We start from the raw sequence: 19473 nt of genomic DNA, 5'->3' as shown, positions 1-19473 counted from the left end.
CGAGCGCACGCAGGCAGTGGGCGCGCAGGTGGCGCCGGGGAGCGGGCGCCCAGGCAAGCGGCGCCGACGGCGAGCGAGTGGGCGGGCGGCGGTGGGCAGGACCGCAGGAGTTGGGGCAGGGTGTGAGAGAGGAGAGAGAGTGGAGAGAGTAAACGCACACGTGGCACTGACAAGTGGGCCCTAGAAGCGCCACGTCAGCAAAACCGCCCACAAAACCACCCCAGGGGGTGATTTGTCCGGTTTTGCAAAGTTTGGGGGTAAAATACTCGGTTTTTGAGTTCAGGGGGTTAAGTGTCCAGACATCAAACCTGAGGGGGTTATGTAGACTTTTTCCGCACCAGATCGACCGAGGTAGAGAAGTCCTGGACCGGATGAGGAACGAGATCCCGGTGATGTTGAACCGGACGGTAGAGAGGAAGGGTCTCCGGCGGCCGCGCGTACGTGCAGCGATCTCGGTTCCACGCCCCACGCGCGCGCGCGCGGCCGTGTTCCGTACGGACCTGCCGATCAAGAGGAAACCCGGCCGGCAGCTGCGTCGTGGCCGTCGACTGGTCCAGCCGGCAACCCGAAACTGGAACAGCTAGCTTCCGTGCTGCTTCGACCACACGAGATCGCGCGATTAGAAGAAGGTTCAGAGTTCCGGCCGGTCCTGTGTTTCTCTCTAGAAAAGAAAAGGCACCCTGCACGCGCCGTGATCTTCATTGAGGTCGACAGGGCTTTACTGCTAGCCACCAGTGATCTAGCTGCATGCATGGATGGATGATGGATCCGAAGGATCGGAGTTTAAATCCTGAAACTAGCTAGAACCGGCCGGCGACTAGTCCTCTGAAGATCGACCGGCCCCATTTTCTGATTTTCCTCCGTCTCCGTTCAACGGCGATTTGCCTGCTGTTCCACCCGCACGCTGCGACCTTTCCCTCCCTGCTGGGTCCCCTGTCGCCCAAAAGACAACTCCACGCATGCAGGAGAAGCCAGTGGGCGCTGGTCAAATCATTGTCATCTACCTATAAATTATTTGTCCCTGCAGGGGAGGTCCGATCCGTCCATGACATCGAATTAACAAGCTGCATGGTGCTGCGAGGAGCTGGAGCTTGGGTAAGCTGCAGCTCGATCGATATGGAAGGACGGCCGAGAGGCGGCGGCGGCGGCGGCTGGTCGAGGCCGCCGGCTCCCCCCGCGGCGGAGGCCACCAGGGCCGCCGCCGGGCAGCAGAAGGTGAAGGTGAAGCACATCGTCACGAGGGAGGTGAGCACGGACCAGGCCAACTTCAAGGACGTCGTGCAGAGGCTCACCGGCAAGGACTCCGACGCCGCGCGCGCCGCGGTGGTGGCCGGCGGCGCGGGCTGGAGCGGCGGCGGGAGTTCTTCTGGTGTGACTTCCGGTGGTGCGACCGGCATGGTGCTCGCGCCGGAGGAGGACACGAAACGGTGGTGGTGCGGCCCGTGAACGGTCTCGCATGGCTGCATGGGGTGCATGCAGCCATGATGGGCCATCAAATGTTCTTGTGAGTCCTTTTTTTTTAAAAAAAATCTGCTGCTATACAGAGAAGCAAATTGAACCATTTTTTTTGCCAGTGATCGAACGGCGTCCGAATGTTTGCACAGCTGCCATACATGTTGGCTGTAATTCAATTCCTTTTCTATTTGGACGTGTAACTATATGTATATGCATGATTCTTCTTTAAAATATCTAGACATGATTCTGAATTTTGACGATTCTTGCCATCTCATTCCGCCAAGTCCCATAGGAATTTAGAGGAGCAATTTGCTGGTTTAATTTCTGCTTCAACCATACTCCTATTTCATTACGACTTACCAATCCAAACCATAGATTGATCTAAAAACAAACAAATTGAAAGGACAAGCAATACCAATGTGATTATGTGATGAGCACAAGTATCATTGATGATGTGGCTGTGAAGTTGGTGCAGGACTCCAATCCAGTTTTCAAAATTCAAAAATCCTAGTGTCCACCTATTGAGATGTGTAAGTGTGTGCATCCCTAGATAATAGCTCATGTCAAAAATCAATCAATTTCCCCAACCCGTGCGTGCCTCAGGCCATGCTTGTCACCCTAGAATGAATGGGGTGCAAAGCTGTGCTAAGCTGCATGGCTGCATGAGATGAAATTTATTAGAACTTCTTCCAGGTCTGTAGTACAACTGGGCCAAGACTGGGCCTCTATGAGACTAATGAATGTCTCTAAGCATGGGCCAAGTAACCCCAGACCCAAGCCTCGTACGTCCCATAAGATTCAAAGTCCCCGATCAAAAAAAGTAAAATAGAATCTTAAGCCAAAAGTTTGACTGAGATACAACGGTAGTAGCAAGTACAGAGAAGAAGTTCTAGTAATTTTTAAGCTCGAGATATGCATCGTTTTACTGCTTAATTGGTAGGGTCAACTTGACACGGTGAAGTTATTAGGGGCTCATTTTAATTAATTGGTTTATTTAGGGGCAAATGGATGTACCAATTTGGAATGAACTATTTTGGTTTAAACATCACTATTTTCCGCTATGCATACTGTAGTGGAATGAACTATCAACTCTACATGGACTCGGAAAGTGATGCGCACTCTTCTAGTTCTCTTCACCATTTTATAAATCTCGAGTGCAACAACCACAGCGTTGATTGGACGAAACCCTAGAAATCAGAATTATTGGGAGTTACCTTTGTCCGGTTTCCCCAACCACCAGAATTATTTGGATTCAATCACCCTGGCAAATGGGGCGGAGAATTTGCAATGAAGAGGTTCCTAGCATTATCCAGCAACTTGATGCAACATGCCCCTGACCCCTGTTATTAGGTATACCGGGACGGGGACTAGGTGAGGTGACAACTAAATGAAACAGATCCTTTCTTTTCTTCCCTTCTTTATATGCCCCCACCGTACCTTTTCATCAAGAGCGTGTTTCTTGCAGAACTCTACTCTCAACTCTACAAAAAAAAGCAACTCCGCATGTGTCTCATCGTCACTACTTCGTTGTGTTTTGTGTTACCATAAGATTTGCTGATGCGATGAAAGTGAAATGTGGTTTATTATTTTATTTTCTACAGCGCAAAGCGTTCCTATGAAAATAATGCATGTTTTCAATTTTTACCCAAAATTAATTAGCATGGATATTAAAGCTAGCGCTACGCGCAGGGAATGGGTCCAAAAAGATATAGTTACCACTGTTGTACACTACCCGAACATTATCTCGGCTATATATAGCACACAAACTTTTGTACTTTTCCAAGATTTTGTGAATTTCCTACGTCGCGAAATTAAAGTAATCCACACCTTCGCAAAAGAAAAGAAAGAAAGTGATCCCAAAATAAAAAGTAAGTTTTCAGAAAAAGTTGTAGACATAAATTTTCATTGAGATGAGGCTTCCCACGGTTCTCTCACCTTCACTGTGAACAGAGTAGCTTGCTATGATGTGCGGTGGCTATTTTCCATGTGCTTGGTCTCATCAGTGGAGGTGGAGAGTAGTTAGTTTGAAAGTGATCGGGTGCTCTAGCCTAAGAGGGGGAAGGGGTGAATTAGATACTAATAAAAACTTGACCTATGGCTCCAACTAGTTTGCACAAAACTTAAACTAATTCAAGCTATCTAGATGTGCAACTAGGTTGTTCTAGTGTGAAACCCCTATCCCAAAAGAGTTATGCACCCTATAGCCTTTCCTAACAAGAAACTATTCTATGAAAGTAAAGGCACAAATGTTGTAAGAATTAAATGCGGAAGCTTAAAGAGCGGGATAGGAGATAGCAAACTCTTGACGCGGGTGTTTATCCCGTGGTTCGGTTAGCCACAAAGTCACACCTACATCCACGTTGTTGTAGCACTCACTAAGAGTATTGCTACTCGGCCACCAAGTCTTTTCCGTGAACACAATCACGGTCACCTTGGCCCCGGGTTCCACTAAGGAGCTTCTCCACAAAGGATGGGGGTCTCCACGTCCCCCGTACAAAGATGTCGTCGCCGCTCCACACCAAGTTGGAGGGTCGATGACGTTGCCGGCGAGCTTCACGCTCCAAGGTGCCGGCGCACCAAGCTCTTATTTTGGTTCGCTAATGAACCACAGCACAAAGGCTCGAAGCCTTGCAATCTCACTCACTAAGAGCTAATTCTTTACACAACACTCTCAAAGTGTGCTAAGGGCTAAGGATATAATCTTGATGCTCTTGTATGGCTTGGAGATGTTCTTGGGTGTCTGTGGGATGTCCAGCAACTCCAGCAAACTTCAAATGGCCGGGGTGAGGCGTATATATAGGCCACCAAGTCTTGTAGCCATTGCTCCAACGGTCAGCAGAAAATCTGCGTATCATCGGATGAACCGATGCCTCTGGCTGGGGTAGCGTCGGTTCATCCGGTCACTCATAACCCGAAGTAGCTGTTGAACTCCTGACAGCTAACACAGTGACCACCGGTTGAACCGATGCTTAGCCGTCGGTTAAACCGGTCACTCGCAGCACTCAACTCTTCTGCTGACGTCATTACACCGATGGTATGCACCGATGCATCACCGATTCATCTGGTGCTGAAGAATCTTCTTCTGGGCACTTTACATCGTCTCTGGAATATAGTATGCCCAATGCACTGATGCCTTTCGTGGATCCGTCGGTTCAACCGGTGCCTCACAGGCTTGCATCAAAAGCCAGGCCATCGGATCATCCGACAACCATCGGATGCACCGATACCTATAGCATCGGTTCTTCCGGTGCTACTGGAGTATCTCTGTCTTGATTTCTTTGACTTGGATTTCTTCACGGACTCTTCAATTCTTGTCCTTTGAACCACCGTAGGGGCGGCCCTTCGGGCCTTGCTACGCCTATTTACTTCATCCCTGGGATCTAGAAATGTTCACTTAACAAAAGTATTAATCACATTGATTGCGTTGTTAATCGATCACCAAAATCACTGGAAATGGCATAAATGGTGCCATGTTCGTTTCATAGTTACCCCCCAAATAGTCTCCAAACGAGGGAAACTGTGGTAACACAATGATCACACACCGAAGAGCGAGTCAAAAATCAAGGCTGCTTTTCTACCTTTGGAACATTCTAAACCACCACTTGCTGACAGAGCCATGCCCCGGCCCCTCTTGCTTCCAAACCACCACCCGATCGAACGCGCCCAAAAGCAAAGCCTCCAGATGACGGCGAGCCGGGGGAGGATACGGACACCGTCAGAGCCGTCGAGACCATGGCAGGTTCAGAATTTTCATGGTCCGGGCGATGGCGAAAAGGCTGGAAAACACGCCGCCATAGTCCGGGCCACGCTGACCGTCGGTTGCGAGAGGTACGTTGTTGGAAGATCCTCGAAGACTAGCACCATCAGCAAGCGTCTTCGTCGTCCTCCTCATCATTCATAAATCGTCCTCCTTTTTTTTAATAAAAAAAACTTTCCTCTCGTTTCCAAGCAGGGACGACGACGACGACAATGAAAGAAGAAGAGCATCTGTGCTAGTGCCGCCGTTCCACACCGCCAAATGGGAGAAGAAGAACATGATCGACGAAGCTTCAACGCTCGCGTTGTACGTGCCACTAGCCCACTACAGGCCTGAGAGTCCGCACGTAGCAGGTAGATATGAGAGAGAGAGAGAGAGAGAGAGAGAGAGAGAGAGAGAGAGAGAGAGAGAGAGAGAGAGAGAGAGAGAGAGAGAGAGAGAGAGTTGCTGCAGCCAGCAGGACACAGCATATCATGCAGGAGAGAGGTCGATGGATCATAATCGTACCCCGACCGGCATCTCGCTTGAACCCAACCACCACCCGACCGATGGAGTCCCGCACGTCATCTCCGACGATCCCGTACGTTCGGCGCGCAGCAGGCGGCATGCGATCCGCAACAATATTTTAACGGTGTCAACAGCGACACGATCGAACTGATGACGCGTACTACCCAACAACCCCCCTGATCAGCCACCAAGTCTCGACGAGGAGGGTAGTAGGGTTGCCGAGGGAGCCGCGGCACCCTGGGCCCTGGAGCACGGGAGCTAGCCGCTCTCCCGTCGACACCCCAATCATGGATGCGTTCGTGCGTGGCGTGGCAGTGCCAGTCCGCGTCGCTCTCCTAGTCTCCTAGCTAGTCTCCTTTAATTTGCGGGTTCTGCCTGTGGTGGTGTCGCGTTCGAAAGCAACGCCGGGCCGAACGAGCGCACAGCAGTGCCGTGAGGAGCTCGCGCGGCAAGCAGATGCCCGGTGCCACTGGCTGGTGGCTGGTGCCGGCGGCGGATTGCATTGACCAGTCGGCGCCGGGGAGCGGAGAGCGACGCCGGCGGCGAACTGCTGGCCGGGTCGGGCCTAGGGCGTGCAGACGTGGACGACGGAGCTGCAGCTGCGTGAGGTGATCGAGGCAGGAGTACCGGCCGGGTGCGTGTCGCCGTCTCCACAGCTGGGACGATGGCTTGCTTGCGACCTGTGATGACTTGGGTGCCGGTCGCCGTCGCCGGTGATCGTCGCGGCCAGTGCACCGGCGGCCGGGGGAGGATCGGAATAACCGGATGGGATCGGACTCGAGGTCTAGTTTGCGGCCTTCTCGCGTCCGGTACGGTGGTGGTGGCCAGAGCGCGCCGGGCGTCTTTTCTGTTTTCACGGCATTTAGATTTAGGAGCGATGCTATGATGGTGGTGGTGGTGGCGGTAGGATTAGTGGATTACAGTGCAATGATTGGAGGAAAGCCCGTGGAAGCTACCATCTATCTAGCTCAGTAGCTTATTAGGTTCGTTTTCGCGGCACACTACTGAATGCAACAAAGCACTTGTTACTACAAATCCTAGCTATTTCGCTTTTTCAGGAGCAACGATCACATCCGTGCCGGTCCATTTCGTGCTGAAAAAGTACCTCCTCTTCTTTTAATAAATATACATGACTAGCAGAGTTCTTGCCGATTGTCCTTTTTTAAAAAAAAAATGCTAATTTCTATCTCTTTATTATCTATCTCTAGCTCTGCTGTTTCTAAAGAAAGCAATGATTCCTTGATCCGATAATCAGAATCCTAATCTCTATCTCTGTTATTTCTAAAAAAAGCGACAAGCAATAGCGTACGCATAATCCTCGGCCGTAGCAACAGACGAGCATATTTAGTAATAAAATAGTAGAATATAGATCGGATGCTGATGTGGTGCGTGTGCTTCCTAGACGTAGAGTAGTGGCATTCCGTTATGCTGCATGCAGGTGTGGTGGTGGGGGGGGGGGGGGGGGGGGGGGGTAGTGGCGGCGGCGAAACGACAGTGAGGGGGCTCTCGTTGTTTACTGTTTAGTCGTCCGACGAGACAGCGACCCTCCCTGCTAACAACGGGTAATGGCTTTTGTAATCACCACCTTGCCAGCCAAAGCGTGATCACTGACACTGACACACTGTGATGAGTGTACACTATACATAGGCCCCGAATCCTGGTGCGGTGCTACCTGCTGGTCCCTGCCGTGTGTGCTCTCACCAAAGTTGGCCTGTGGGTTGGATTGGGCCTTGTGTAGCTTTCTTATCAGCCACCCAAGTGCCACTGCACACTCGCCGCGCCGATGATGCCTGTACATGCTTCAAAGCAGAACCACACTAGATGGTTTTGATCTTTTAAAGAAAAAAGGAATGAAAATTTATTATGAGGTTTTGGGTTAATGGCAGTGGCGGAGCTAGAAATTTTGGTCAATGGGTTCACTTAAGAACCTAAGCATGAACCGACCGACTATGTAATAACAAAATTTTAACACACCAAAATTAGTTCTCGATCAATGACACTAGCAATATATAGGGCTATTGCATTAAACATTTAGATTAAAGGTTGAATGCTTACGCATTTGAATGTTAAGCCACTCACATTTCAAAGTTTTCCTTCTCGAAATTTCATCTTCTTAAAAAGACCAACCACCTCATCATTAGTAATGGCAGAAAACAAATCTTTCTCCACATAGCATATCAGACAATCACTCATGAACTGATCACCCATTTTGTTACGTAACTTTTTTTTGACAATATTCATAGCTGAAAAGCGTCTTTCCACTGATGCTGTGGCAACCGGCAATATTAGGACTAGCTTTAGAAGATGAAAGACCAAAGGAAAAGTAATATGCTTATTTGTTTCGACCATTAATTTAGCAAGATCAGCAATCCCATCCAAACTGTCAAACCTTTGATCTGCTCTCATATTGTCAATGTAAGTAACAAGTTCATGACCAAGGTCATCCAATTTATCTGAATCAAAATCATCTGGATAAAACTCAACTAACTTCACTAAACTCTCCTTGTTAAAGGCAGCAAAAGAGTCTTTTGGATTGAAAGCAGCCATGTGACGAAGCAATGCAGAATTTACCTCATTGAAACGGTCATCAAACTCTTGGAGTTGCCAGTCAATAACAGAATTAAGAACCTCTATTTTGTAATGTTGGAGATTTGTCTTATTGGTTTTCCTTCGTGGTGCATGCCTATTGACATATTCCTCATGCATGTTTTCCCTTTGAATGTGATGTTCATCACAGAACAAATATACCTTCTCTAGGAGTGAGTTCCATCCATTCTCTTAATTTTTGCAGCTCAGTTCTTGTTGATTGCACACATGAAATGGCATTCAGGATATCCTGATCCTTTTTTTGTAAAGATTGAGACAAAGTATTTGCACTTCCTAATATATGGAGCATCATATGCAAATAGAACACAAATTCAAATGTCTCAAAATATGCTAAAGACCACGTGCCTGAGATTTCTTATCATTTTTTCCTTCTTTCTGAACATATTTCAAAACAGAAACAATGGCTGGGAACAACTTCACTATACTTGAGAGTGTTCTATAGTGTGAACCCCAACGTGTGTCACCTGCTCTCTGAAGAGTTTGATCTGATTTAACCATGTCCCAGTGCTAATTCGTCCACTCCCAATGGCCTTTCTAATATCATCTCGATGTTTCTCTTTAATCATATCTTTTCTTTTGCAAGAACCTCCCACCACATTGAATAAAACAGATATCATGTAGAAAAAATCTGAAATATCTTCATTCTTCTTTGCTACTGCCACAATGGCCAACTGGAGCTGGTGAGCAAAACAATGCACATAATATGCTGATCTATTCTCTTGCAAAATCTTAGATTTCAAGCCATTGAACTCACCACGCATGTTGCTTGCCCCATCATAACATTGACCTCTGACCTGTTGTATGCTCAACCCAATATCAGTGAATAATTTTTGAAGAGATTCCTTGAGACATATGGCTGATGTTTCCTTCACATGTACAACTCCAACTAACCGTTCAATGATAAATCCACGCTTGCTAAGATATCTTAAGACAACTGTCATTTGCTCTTTATCGGACACATCGGAAGCCTCATCAATCAACAAACTAAACACATCACCTCCAATTTCTTCAATAATGGATTTTAAAGTTATCTGTTCAAAAGAATAAAATACTCATTAGACATCAGATTATAATTTATAACTTCTATGATATACTTTAATGATGACATTACCTTTGCAAAGTAACTAGTAATTTCCTTTTGAATATCTCCACATATCCATTGACAGTTTTCTGGAGCATTTCTAATAGAATTACGTACAACTTCATTCTGATCTGTCAAAGTGCTTGTCGGTACCCTGTAACAGGGATACCCACTCTTACTGCGGGAAGGCAGGACCCGCGTAGTTATCCGTAACTGCACGGGAAGGACGGAATAGCCAGGCCCCACGGGTCAGGCTCTTTCCTCACCAAGCCAATGGCCCCGGACCCGTCCTCCGCCGGGGTATGGGTCCGGAGACGCCACATGTCCCTAAGGAAGGGAAACTCCGAGCTGACAGCCGAGGCCGCGGACCCCCCATAGGGGTCCGGGACCTCCTGCCTCCATCCGGACCTCCCTTACCGCGTGGAGGTCCGGAGCCGCCACGTGGCCCGGAGGCACGGGCGCGGACTCGTGCGCAAGTCTTCCGCTGGAAGACTCGCGCACCCACCGCATTTAATGCAGATGGTTGAGGCGTGCTCTGTCACCACAGCACGCGGGACAGCCTTTGTCAGGCCTCACTGTGCACCGCGTATTACCAATGTACACAGTGTAGCCGCCTGTGCCACACCCGCGCAGAGCCCGTCTGCCGCATTAATTGGATACGACGGCACGACACTTTTCCATCATGCCTCCTACGCCGCAAGCTACGCGGCCCGTTCAGCTACGTGGCAGGCAACGCCGCTAGCTATGCCTGGCGCCGCTCCGACAAGACAGCGCCTGGACACGCCGGACGGAGGATTCCGGGAGCAGGCAATGGAATCCAGAAGAGGGATCTCCTTCGCCTGCGACGTCATGATTATGAACAGTACGTTAACTTGTACTGCATCGTCGGGCCCACCTGTCGGGGTCCCAACGGCCATGTACGCGCCCCCTTTGAGATATAAAAAGGGGGCGCTCGCTGTACAGGGGGGGCTCTCCAGACACACAAGCTCTCGCGAACTCTCTCGAGGCAAGGCAATACAACACACAGTGGACGTAGGGTATTACGCTCCGGCAGCCCGAACCACTCTAATCCCGCTGTGTTCATCGTGTTCTTGAGCGAGATCAAACTAGGACTAGCTAACCCCTGAGTACACACCCTCTGGGCTTAGGCGGGTGCCTTCCGCCACCCGGCTGTGGTTTGCAGCACCACGACAGTGCTTACCAACTCTCTAAAGTTTCCCTTATTTTTTGACTCCTTTGATTCATCATGACCTCGAAAAGCTAAGCCTTGACGCAGCAAGTATCTAACCGAATCAATTGAAGTGTTAAGTCGGATTCGGTTTTGATTTTTTGTAAAATCAGTTTGTCTATCAAGGGCAACCTGAATTGATTGATCTTGATTCATCAAAGCATCACATCGTTTGACTACTACATTATGAAAGCTGTTAACATTACCCTTGCCCACATGGGTATCTAGTCTGCATTTCTTGTTCCAACTATTCCAACCTTTAATTGCAAATGCATCATTCCCAGCTTGTCCTTCATTGCAATCTTTGAAAAGATAGTAGCACAAACAAAAGGCTTTATGGACCTTGTCACTATACTCAAGCCAACCACCATATTCCTTAAACCATTCTGGATTAAATCTTCGACGATCACTTCCAATGTCCCTGTATGGATAATAAAAATTAGGTGGTGGCCTATAAGGTCCCCTGGTTAAATATGTTCTTCTAATCTCATCTTGCTTCTTAGGATTTCTAGTGTACTTTGAAATTCTCTTCCGATCAGCAGGGTCATAAGGCAATTCATCTAAATCAATTTCTCTTTGAGTAGTATGTGGAACAATAGTAGCAGCAACATGTGATTGCTTGAGTCTAAGGGGTGGCCGTGAAATTGAAGTATCTGCTGCATCATCATCCAATGATCGATTTCTTTTCTGAAAATAACGTTCCATGACCTGATCAATAAGGTCGAACAAACCCATTACCCATGAGAAGTTGATCAACTGAACAAAGTAACAGACCCTAACCCTAGGGGCTAGAACTCTAGGTGCCAGATCAAGGGGGAGAGAAAGAGGCTAGGAGAGGATGTTTATCGCACTTGGGTTGGGTTCTGACTTCTGAAATTTTTGAGATCAAACTCCAGTCGGGGCAGCCAGGGCAGCAGAGCTGATGGAGAATGATTTCTTCCCCTTTCGTATAGAGCAAAGAAGATGAACAACCAGGCGTAAATGAGTTTCTGTGGCAAGCTGCTTCCGGCCACGCTATTTATTTTACTTTGTAGGCTGGGCCTGGGGATTGGGCTATTGATTTCCTTCTGCTTGGTGGCATGTTGGTTCTTGCAACTTATGGGCTGGGCTAGTCTTCAATACTGTTCAGCTACAAGTCAATGGGTTCAGCTACATTTTTTATTGGGTTCAGACCATTAACAAACTATATAACGATGCTTGCTTACACAAATTTCGTTGGCGTCATCTGAACCCAATGCTTCTATTGGAGCTCCGCCACTGGTTAATGGTGGTGTGGCGATCTTGGTGAGGGGGGGGCTAGCTAGCCACCCAACCCAGTTAAGCCGTTGCGTTGGCACCCACTGACAGCGATGCAATCAGCGAGCGGGCTGGTTGCAGACTCGCAGCGTCACAACACTGTAGCACTTGCACATCGGCTACCCTGGCCTTTCCAAGCTCCGCCCTCCGATTCCATTGGTCCGGACGGACACGTCCCCGGCGAGAAAGCAAGAAAGATATAAACAGGTACTCCCTCCGTTCTAAATTATAAGGCATCTCAAGAATCTTGGAGAGTCAAAGTAATCTCAAGTTTGACCAAGATTATACAAAAAAATATAAAGATTTATGATATCAAATTGATGTAGTATAAAAATATAACTAATAAAGAATCTAATGATACTTAGTTTATATAATAATTATTAATATTCTATTATATAAATTTGGTCAAATATAAAAAGTTGTTTAATGGGGAGATCTCCATTGAGGATGGGACAGATCGACTGCTAGTGAAGGATGAGGAGATCATGGATAGATGGAGAGAGTACTTCGACAAGTTGTTTAATGGGGAGAGTGAGAGACCTACCTTTGAGTTAGATGACTCTTTTGACGATACCAACAGACGTTTTGTGAGGAGAATTCAGGAGGTAGAGATCGGGGAGGCTTTCAAGAGGATGAAGGGAGGTAAAGCGATGGGCCCTGATGGTATTCCAATTGAGGTGTGGAGATGCCTAGGAGATAGAGCAATAGTATGGTTAACTAAGCTTTTTAATCTCATTTTTCGGTCAAACAAGATGCCGGAAGAATGGAGGAGAAGTATATTAGTACCTATCTTCAAAAATAAGGGCGATGTTCAAAGTTGTACTAACTACCGTGGGATTAAGCTGATGAGCCATACGATGAAGTTTTGGGAGAGGGTTATCGAGTATCGCCTAAGAAGAGTGACAAGTGTGACCCAAAACCAATTTGGGTTCATGCCTGGAAGGTCAACCATGGAGGCGATTTTCTTAATACGACAATTGATGGAGAGATATAGGGAGCAAAAGAAGGACTTGCACATGGTCTTCATTGATCTTGAAAAGGCTTATGACAAAGTACCGAGAAATGTCATGTGGTGGGCTTTGGAGAACCACAAAGTCCCAACTAAGTACATTACCCTCATTAAGGATATGCACAAGGATGCGACGATGTTTGTCCGGACATATGATGGCAACACCACTGACTTTTCTATTAACATAGGTCTACACCAGGGGTCAGCATTGAGCCCTTATTTATTTACTTTAGTGATGGATGAGGTCACAAGGGATATACAAGGTGAGATCCCTTGGTGTATGCTCTTTGCTGATGATGTGGTGCTAGTTGACGAGAGTAGGGCAGGGGTTAATAGGAAGTTAGAGCTGTGGAGACGCACGTTAGAGTCGAAAGAGTTCAGACTTAGTAGGACCAAGACCGAGTACATGATGTGCGATTTCAGCGCGACTAGTCATGTGAGGGGAGACGTTAGTCTAGATGGTGAAGTGGTGGTCCAGAAGGATACTTTTCGGTATTTAGGATCGGTGCTATAAAAGGATGGCGACTTTGATGAAGATGTTAGGCATAGAATTTCAGCTGGCTGGTTGAAATGGCGGCAAGCTTCTGGCATCCTTTGTGACAAGAGGGTGACACAAAAGTTAAAAGGCAAATTCTATAGGACAGCAATTCGTCCGGCGATGTTATACAGTGCTGAATGTTGGCCTATAAAAAGGCGACATGTCCAGCAACTGAGTGTAGCAGAGATGCGGATGTTGCGGTGGTTTTGCGGGCACACAAGGAGGGATAGAGTCCGGAACGAAGTTATTCGGGATAGGGTCGGGGTGGCACCAATTGAGGAGAAACTTATCCAGCATCGGTTGAGATGGTTTGGACATGTCCAACGAAGGCCTCCTGAGGCGCCGGTGCGTAATGGGGTTCTTGAGCGGGTCTATAATGTAAAGAGGGGTAGAGGTAGACCTAAACTGACGTGGGATGAGTCGGTTAAGAGAGACCTTAAGGATTGGAATATCTCTAAAAAGATAGCTTTTGATAGGAGCGCTTGGAGACTAGCTATCAATGTGCCTGAATCTTGAACTTATTTTTTTCGGGTTTCATCTCTAGCCTACCCCAACTTGCTTGGGAAAAAAAACTGTGTTATTGTTGGTCAAATATAAAAAACTTTGACTCTCCAAAATTGTTGAAATATCTTATAATTGAAACGGAGGGAGTAGGAACCAGGAACAAAGAAGAGAGCTTTCCTTTATTTCTCGTTAGCTGCTGTTGGCGTCTACCGGTGCCACCGGGAAAACCGGACTGGACGCCCTCGCCGTTTTTCAGAACACGAACAGGGACACCTCGTGCTCTCAGCTTCCTGGAAACGGCCCGGGGCAAGGCACCAATCTTTGAGCTTTTTGTCACATGCATTTTCCGTGCCACGCCATGCGTAGCCACCCCCTTTACAGAAGCAAAGGGTGAAAGGAAGAAAGCCGCAGCCCACAGCGCACAAGCAACGAGCTAGGCGAAGGGAGAGACGGGTGCCGGTCGCTCACGTCTGCAGCCTCCAGACCTGAAATCCTGAACGAACTCCTCCTTTCTTCCTCCCTGCCGGCCTGAAAGTCTGAAACTGAAAGTAACCTTCCAACCCAAAGGGAGGCGACGAGGGGGATGTTCAGAGAGAAAAGGGGAGGGAGCAAGCAAACCCTTCCCCGGCACGGGACTCGCCGCGGCGACCGGCGGGCGGGCTGGCTGATCGCCGATTAGCTGGCTGGAAAACACTCCCCCCTCTCGCAATGATTCGGCCAAGACCGGCGCCTGATTGGCCCTCGCCCCGGCACCTGCACCCATCGCCCCATCATCGATCCATCAATTTGGCCATTGGCCACCGGAAAAGGGAGTTAAAGCTCCCCACAAATCACATGGAAATGAGCTAATCCTGGCACCTTCTTGCCGGAGAGGGTGCCTGCCCGGGCTAAGCAACCGCCGGAACGGAACGGAACGGAACGGGCGCGTCGGTGCCCGTTTGCTTAAGCGGCATGTGATTAGGTTGATGCAGCACGGACGGTTCGGATCACGCGGCGGACGCAATTTGCCCGTTGGAGCGTGATCCAGGCCGTCCAATGCCGATCAGGCGGCGGCGGCGGTGCGGGACCCGGGTCCGGCCGCCGGATACCGGGTCCGCCTAATTTACGGTCGCCCGTGAGGATTGGACTGCGCGATCGATTCTCCGACAGAGTAGATTTCCGTTTTAGGTAAGAAATTGATTTTCTTTCCTAGTTTTCCGGGAAACGAGTCTAGCTGCACGCAAAAACATTAAATCGCACCCCACTGCCTATTCCACATGCATGTGCATAGATTCATCTGCTAGTTCCTACCGAACTATTCTAAGGCATGTGCAATGTGCATGGATTCATCTAGTTCCCACGCTTGGTAAGCTCCTCCAATTATATTCGTGACGATGGATCCCATTGATAAATACAACTATATAAGTATAAAAAATTTACATAATGCAAATTATAAACAAATTTATATAATAAAAAAGAGATAAACCAAAAAGTTTGAATCAATTTTTTTGTCCAAAAAGATTCCGAATAAATTTTGGATAAAAATTGAAATCAAAATTTGTGACAGAGCAAAAATTCAAGGAAAAAAAATTAAACACACAAAACTTTGTGAAAAAGAGAAAACTTTGAGGAAAAAAGAGAAAGTTTGAATCAATATTTTTTGTCCAAAAATATTACAAACGCCAAAAATGGAAAAAAGAAATTGGAGTAAAAATTAGGAAACAAAATTTTCAGAAACACATTTTGCACAAAAAAATTGGAATCGAGATGTGTGGGAGAGAAAAAAGAACACAAAAATATCTGGACAAAAACTTTTGGAGACAAGCATTTGTGTTAAAAAATTGAAACAAAAAATCAGAAAAAAATATAAAGAGAAATCCTAAAATAAAAAGTTGGAGAAAAACTTTGGGAAGATAAAAAAATTACGAACAAATGTTATAGAACAAACTTTGGAAAGATAAAAAAAGAACCGGTGGTGAGGTTTACCTCATGAATCGGAGTTTGACGGACGGGCTGGAGCACTTATCCGGCTGGTCGGAGCATGCCGATCTGCAGCATCTGCTCGTCGCACGCGGTGTCAAACCAGCAGCTTGCCCACCGCTTCCCACTTTCACGTGGCAAGTACTCCAATCACCCGGCTAGCAGAAACATTGGATGGTGGGCCCAGCTCCGGACGCGTGTCCGCGTCGTCGACCGGAAGCAAAAGAATCACCGGTCGATCGGAAAATCAGCATCGGCCCGGATACCGCCCGGCGTAGAAAGGTGGAGGAGGGCATGGCATACGGCACACCTGTACGCGCGCCGGGCCGACGGCGCGGGAGGCGAAAGTTTTGGCGAGACGAGGCGAAAGGCGCCCCGGGCTCACGAGGCCGAGGCTACAAAAAGACGGCCACGGGCAGGCCGTTTCGTGCAAGCGCCCTGCTCTCAGTGAGGCTCTCGCTCTGCTCTGGAGCTCCGAGCTGAGGTGTCGGATTGTTCGTGGGTAGCCTGAAGATGAGGGCGGCGGCGGCGGTGCTGGCGGCGCTGCTGTGCGCGTCGTGGGCGGCGGCGGCGGCGGCGCAGAAGTACAATGCCATCTTCAACTTCGGCGACTCCATCACCGACACCGGGAACCTCTGCACCAACGGGAAGCCGTCGCAGATCACCTTCACGCAGCCGCCCTACGGCGAGACCTACTTCGGCACGCCCACCTGCCGCTGCTGCGACGGCCGCGTCATCGTCGACTTCCTCAGTGCGTGCTCTTGCTCTGGCTGACTCTCTGATGACGTGGTTTGGGCGGGTGCTGACGGTGGCTGCTGCTTCTTCCTCCTCTTCCCCCGGGAACGAACGAACGACGCAGGCAGCAAGTTCGGGCTGCCGTTCCTGCCGCCGTCCAAGTCGACGTCGGCGGACTTCAAGAAGGGCGCCAACATGGCGATCACCGGCGCCACCGCCATGGACGCGCCCTTCTTCCGCTCGCTGGGGCTCTCCGACAGGATCTGGAACAACGGGCCCATCAGCTTCCAGCTCCAGTGGTTCCAGCAGATCACCTCCTCCGTCTGCGGACAGGGTGAGTAGTCCTCACTGGCGCGCGGCCATCAATTTCTGAAAGCCTGTCGTGCTCCCCATGCTCTGCTCCTCCCCTGCTGCTGCCAAAGCCTTTACTTTCCTTGGGCCCCTGCACGGAGTCCCTGACGAGCCAGCGATATTTTCCAATTCGCAATCACCAGACTGCAAGAGCTACCTGGGCAACTCCCTGTTCGTGTTCGGCGAGTTTGGCGGCAACGACTACAACGCGATGCTGTTCGGCAACTACAACACGGACCAGGCGAGCACGTACACGCCGCAGATCGTGAGCACCATCGCCGCCGGCGTGGAGAAGCTGGTGGCGATGGGGGCCAAGGACGTGGTGGTGCCCGGGGTGCTCCCCATCGGCTGCTTCCCCATCTACCTCACCCTCTACGGCACCTCCAGCAGCGGCGACTACGACGGCCTCGGCTGCCTCAAGAAGTTCAACGACCTCTCCACCAACCACAACAGCCAGCTCAAGGCCCAGCTCGCCAGCCTCCAGGCCAAGTACCCCTCCGCCCGCATCATGTACGCCGACTTCTACTCCGGCGTCTACGACATGGTCCGGAGCCCCGGCAGCTACGGTGAGCGAGCTCCCCTACCCGTTTAATTTCTTTCTCCTCTTCCTCTTCCTCCTCGCCGCCGCCATGGCAGCCGTACCCGTTGAACTCTCATGGTGAGCTCGACGTCGGCGCGGTCGGCGGACTGGCCGCGCTGCCGACGCGCATGTGTGTGGTCGGATGGGGAACACAACGCCAGGAGTCCAGGACGGACGCACGATGATGGCCTGCGAGTTGTCACGCACCTCGAGCATCCGTGACGACCGCCGGCTTGGCGGCTTCCGGCGGCCTTCGAGCGGCGCGCTTGGCTCTTCCGGCGGCCCACTGCACCCCCGTGGCAGAGCCAGCCCTGCCTCTTCAATGCGCCGTCCTGGCAGTCAGTCTCGGACGCGTTTGGCGTCCGTCCGGATAGGGGAATGGGGGAAATCCCATCCCGCGTTGAAACCCCGTGCACCACGGGCAGCAGGCAGCGCGTCCATGCCATGTGCACGACATGGGTCAGAGCCCGCTCTGTCTGGCTCTGCTGCCGGGACGGGGCGACATGCCCGTTGCTGCCTGCCGCTGCTCGTGCGCCGCGGGCGGAAACGTGGGCGTGCCGTGCGCCGCGGCGGCGAGTAGAAAAACAATAGGGGCTCACGCTCGTGACACGGCGCATTTGTTTAGGCGCCGGGATCTCGCACCGGCCCCCCCAATCATGGGACGGTGATGGCGGGCGCGCCGGCCCGGTGTCGCAGCTCCCCCAACCGACACATGCGATCTCCAAGCTCTGGTCTGAGTCTGAGTGTCTGACTCTTTTTTTTTTCCTCGCCGGGGTTTCTGGTGGCTGTGCGTGCAGGGTTCAGCACGGCGTTCCAGACGTGCTGCGGCGCCGGCGGCGGCAAGTTCAACTACCAGAACAGCGCGCGGTGCGGGATGTCGGGCGCGGCGGCGTGCTCCAACCCGGCGGCGCACCTCAGCTGGGACGGCATCCACCTCACCGAGGCCGCCTACAAGCAGATCACCGACGGCTGGCTCAGCGGCGCCTACTGCAACCCGGCCATCCTCCACAGCTGAAGCACGAGAGCCGAGAGGGAGGGAAGGGGGCGATCAAGATCGCCCCGTTAAAATATTTTTATTTTTTATTGTCACTATTAATTATCTGCGTCTGCGTTGCCGGAGAAAAAAAGGCGTCTCGATCGGCAACGGCGGCAGCATGTGGAATAACAATCTTTATACAACATGTTCGTCGTTCCTCTCCTTGCTGTAACCTGTCGCCGGTTTTCAATCACAAATCGATCGAATGGTATAGGTTCAGAGGTTCGCGTTCCGTCGTTCCTGGCATGGGTTTTTCTAGTGCAAAGGAGCCTCGCTTTCGCTCGGCTCTGCCGCGGCAGCTTGCTTGGCTTTGCCTGTGCGGGTGTCATGTGGCCGGGGCTTTTGAGAAAAAGCTTCGGCGGCAGCCACACCCAGACGGTAACCTTGTCTCAGGGTGCCAGGGTCAGAGACACTATCATGTCACTCGTCAGACCCCATGAGGCCCTGACTGACAGGGGTCTCTCTGCAGAAGACTCCAACGAGCCATGACTATCCAGAGTCCTGACCAATTCAGGAATCAGGATGGCACCAAAAGGAAACTGCAAATTCCTCGCAGCTCAGGCTGTGTTTAGTTCCAAAAAAACTACCCCTAATTCCAAACTTTCCATCACATCGAGATCACATCGAAATATTAAATATAGCAAATGACACATGCATGGAGCATTAAATGTAGGTAAATAAAAAAACTAATTGCATAATTTTGATGTACACGACGAGACGAATCTTTTGAGCCTAATTAGGTCATGGTAGGACAACAATTACCACAAATAAACGAAAAATACTACAGTATACTACAGTGTCCGATGTGACTTTTCGCATCCCTTTTTCCT

At 49.9% G+C, this 19473-nt stretch overlaps 1 protein-coding gene and 1 long non-coding RNA gene across 2 annotated transcripts; one reads left to right on the top strand and one right to left on the bottom strand.

Moving 5' to 3' along the window:
* Positions 1-8015: 8015 nt before the first annotated feature.
* LOC120702673 lies at positions 8016-9552 on the bottom strand. The gene is made up of 2 exons (XR_005686495.1): positions 9438-9552; positions 8016-9357 (listed from the first exon to the last, which is right to left on the bottom strand). It is a non-coding gene; the product is annotated as an uncharacterized LOC120702673 (long non-coding RNA).
* A 6688-nt stretch (positions 9553-16240) lies between these two features.
* Positions 16241-18862, top strand: LOC120702672 (GDSL esterase/lipase At5g45910-like). Its single transcript, XM_039986563.1, has 4 exons — positions 16241-16692; positions 16801-17010; positions 17171-17593; positions 18405-18862. Exons 1-4 carry the CDS (start codon positions 16455-16457, stop codon positions 18620-18622), a joined length of 1089 nt encoding a protein of 362 aa, XP_039842497.1. The 5' UTR covers positions 16241-16454; the 3' UTR covers positions 18623-18862.
* The last annotated feature ends 611 nt before the right edge of the window (positions 18863-19473 follow it).

This window comes from Panicum virgatum, chromosome 4K (genome assembly GCF_016808335.1).
Source record: "Panicum virgatum strain AP13 chromosome 4K, P.virgatum_v5, whole genome shotgun sequence".
Taxonomy (NCBI): Eukaryota; Viridiplantae; Streptophyta; class Magnoliopsida; order Poales; family Poaceae; genus Panicum; species Panicum virgatum.
Note: the sequence above shows the minus strand (reverse complement) of the source record. Positions and strands in the feature narration are given on the sequence as shown.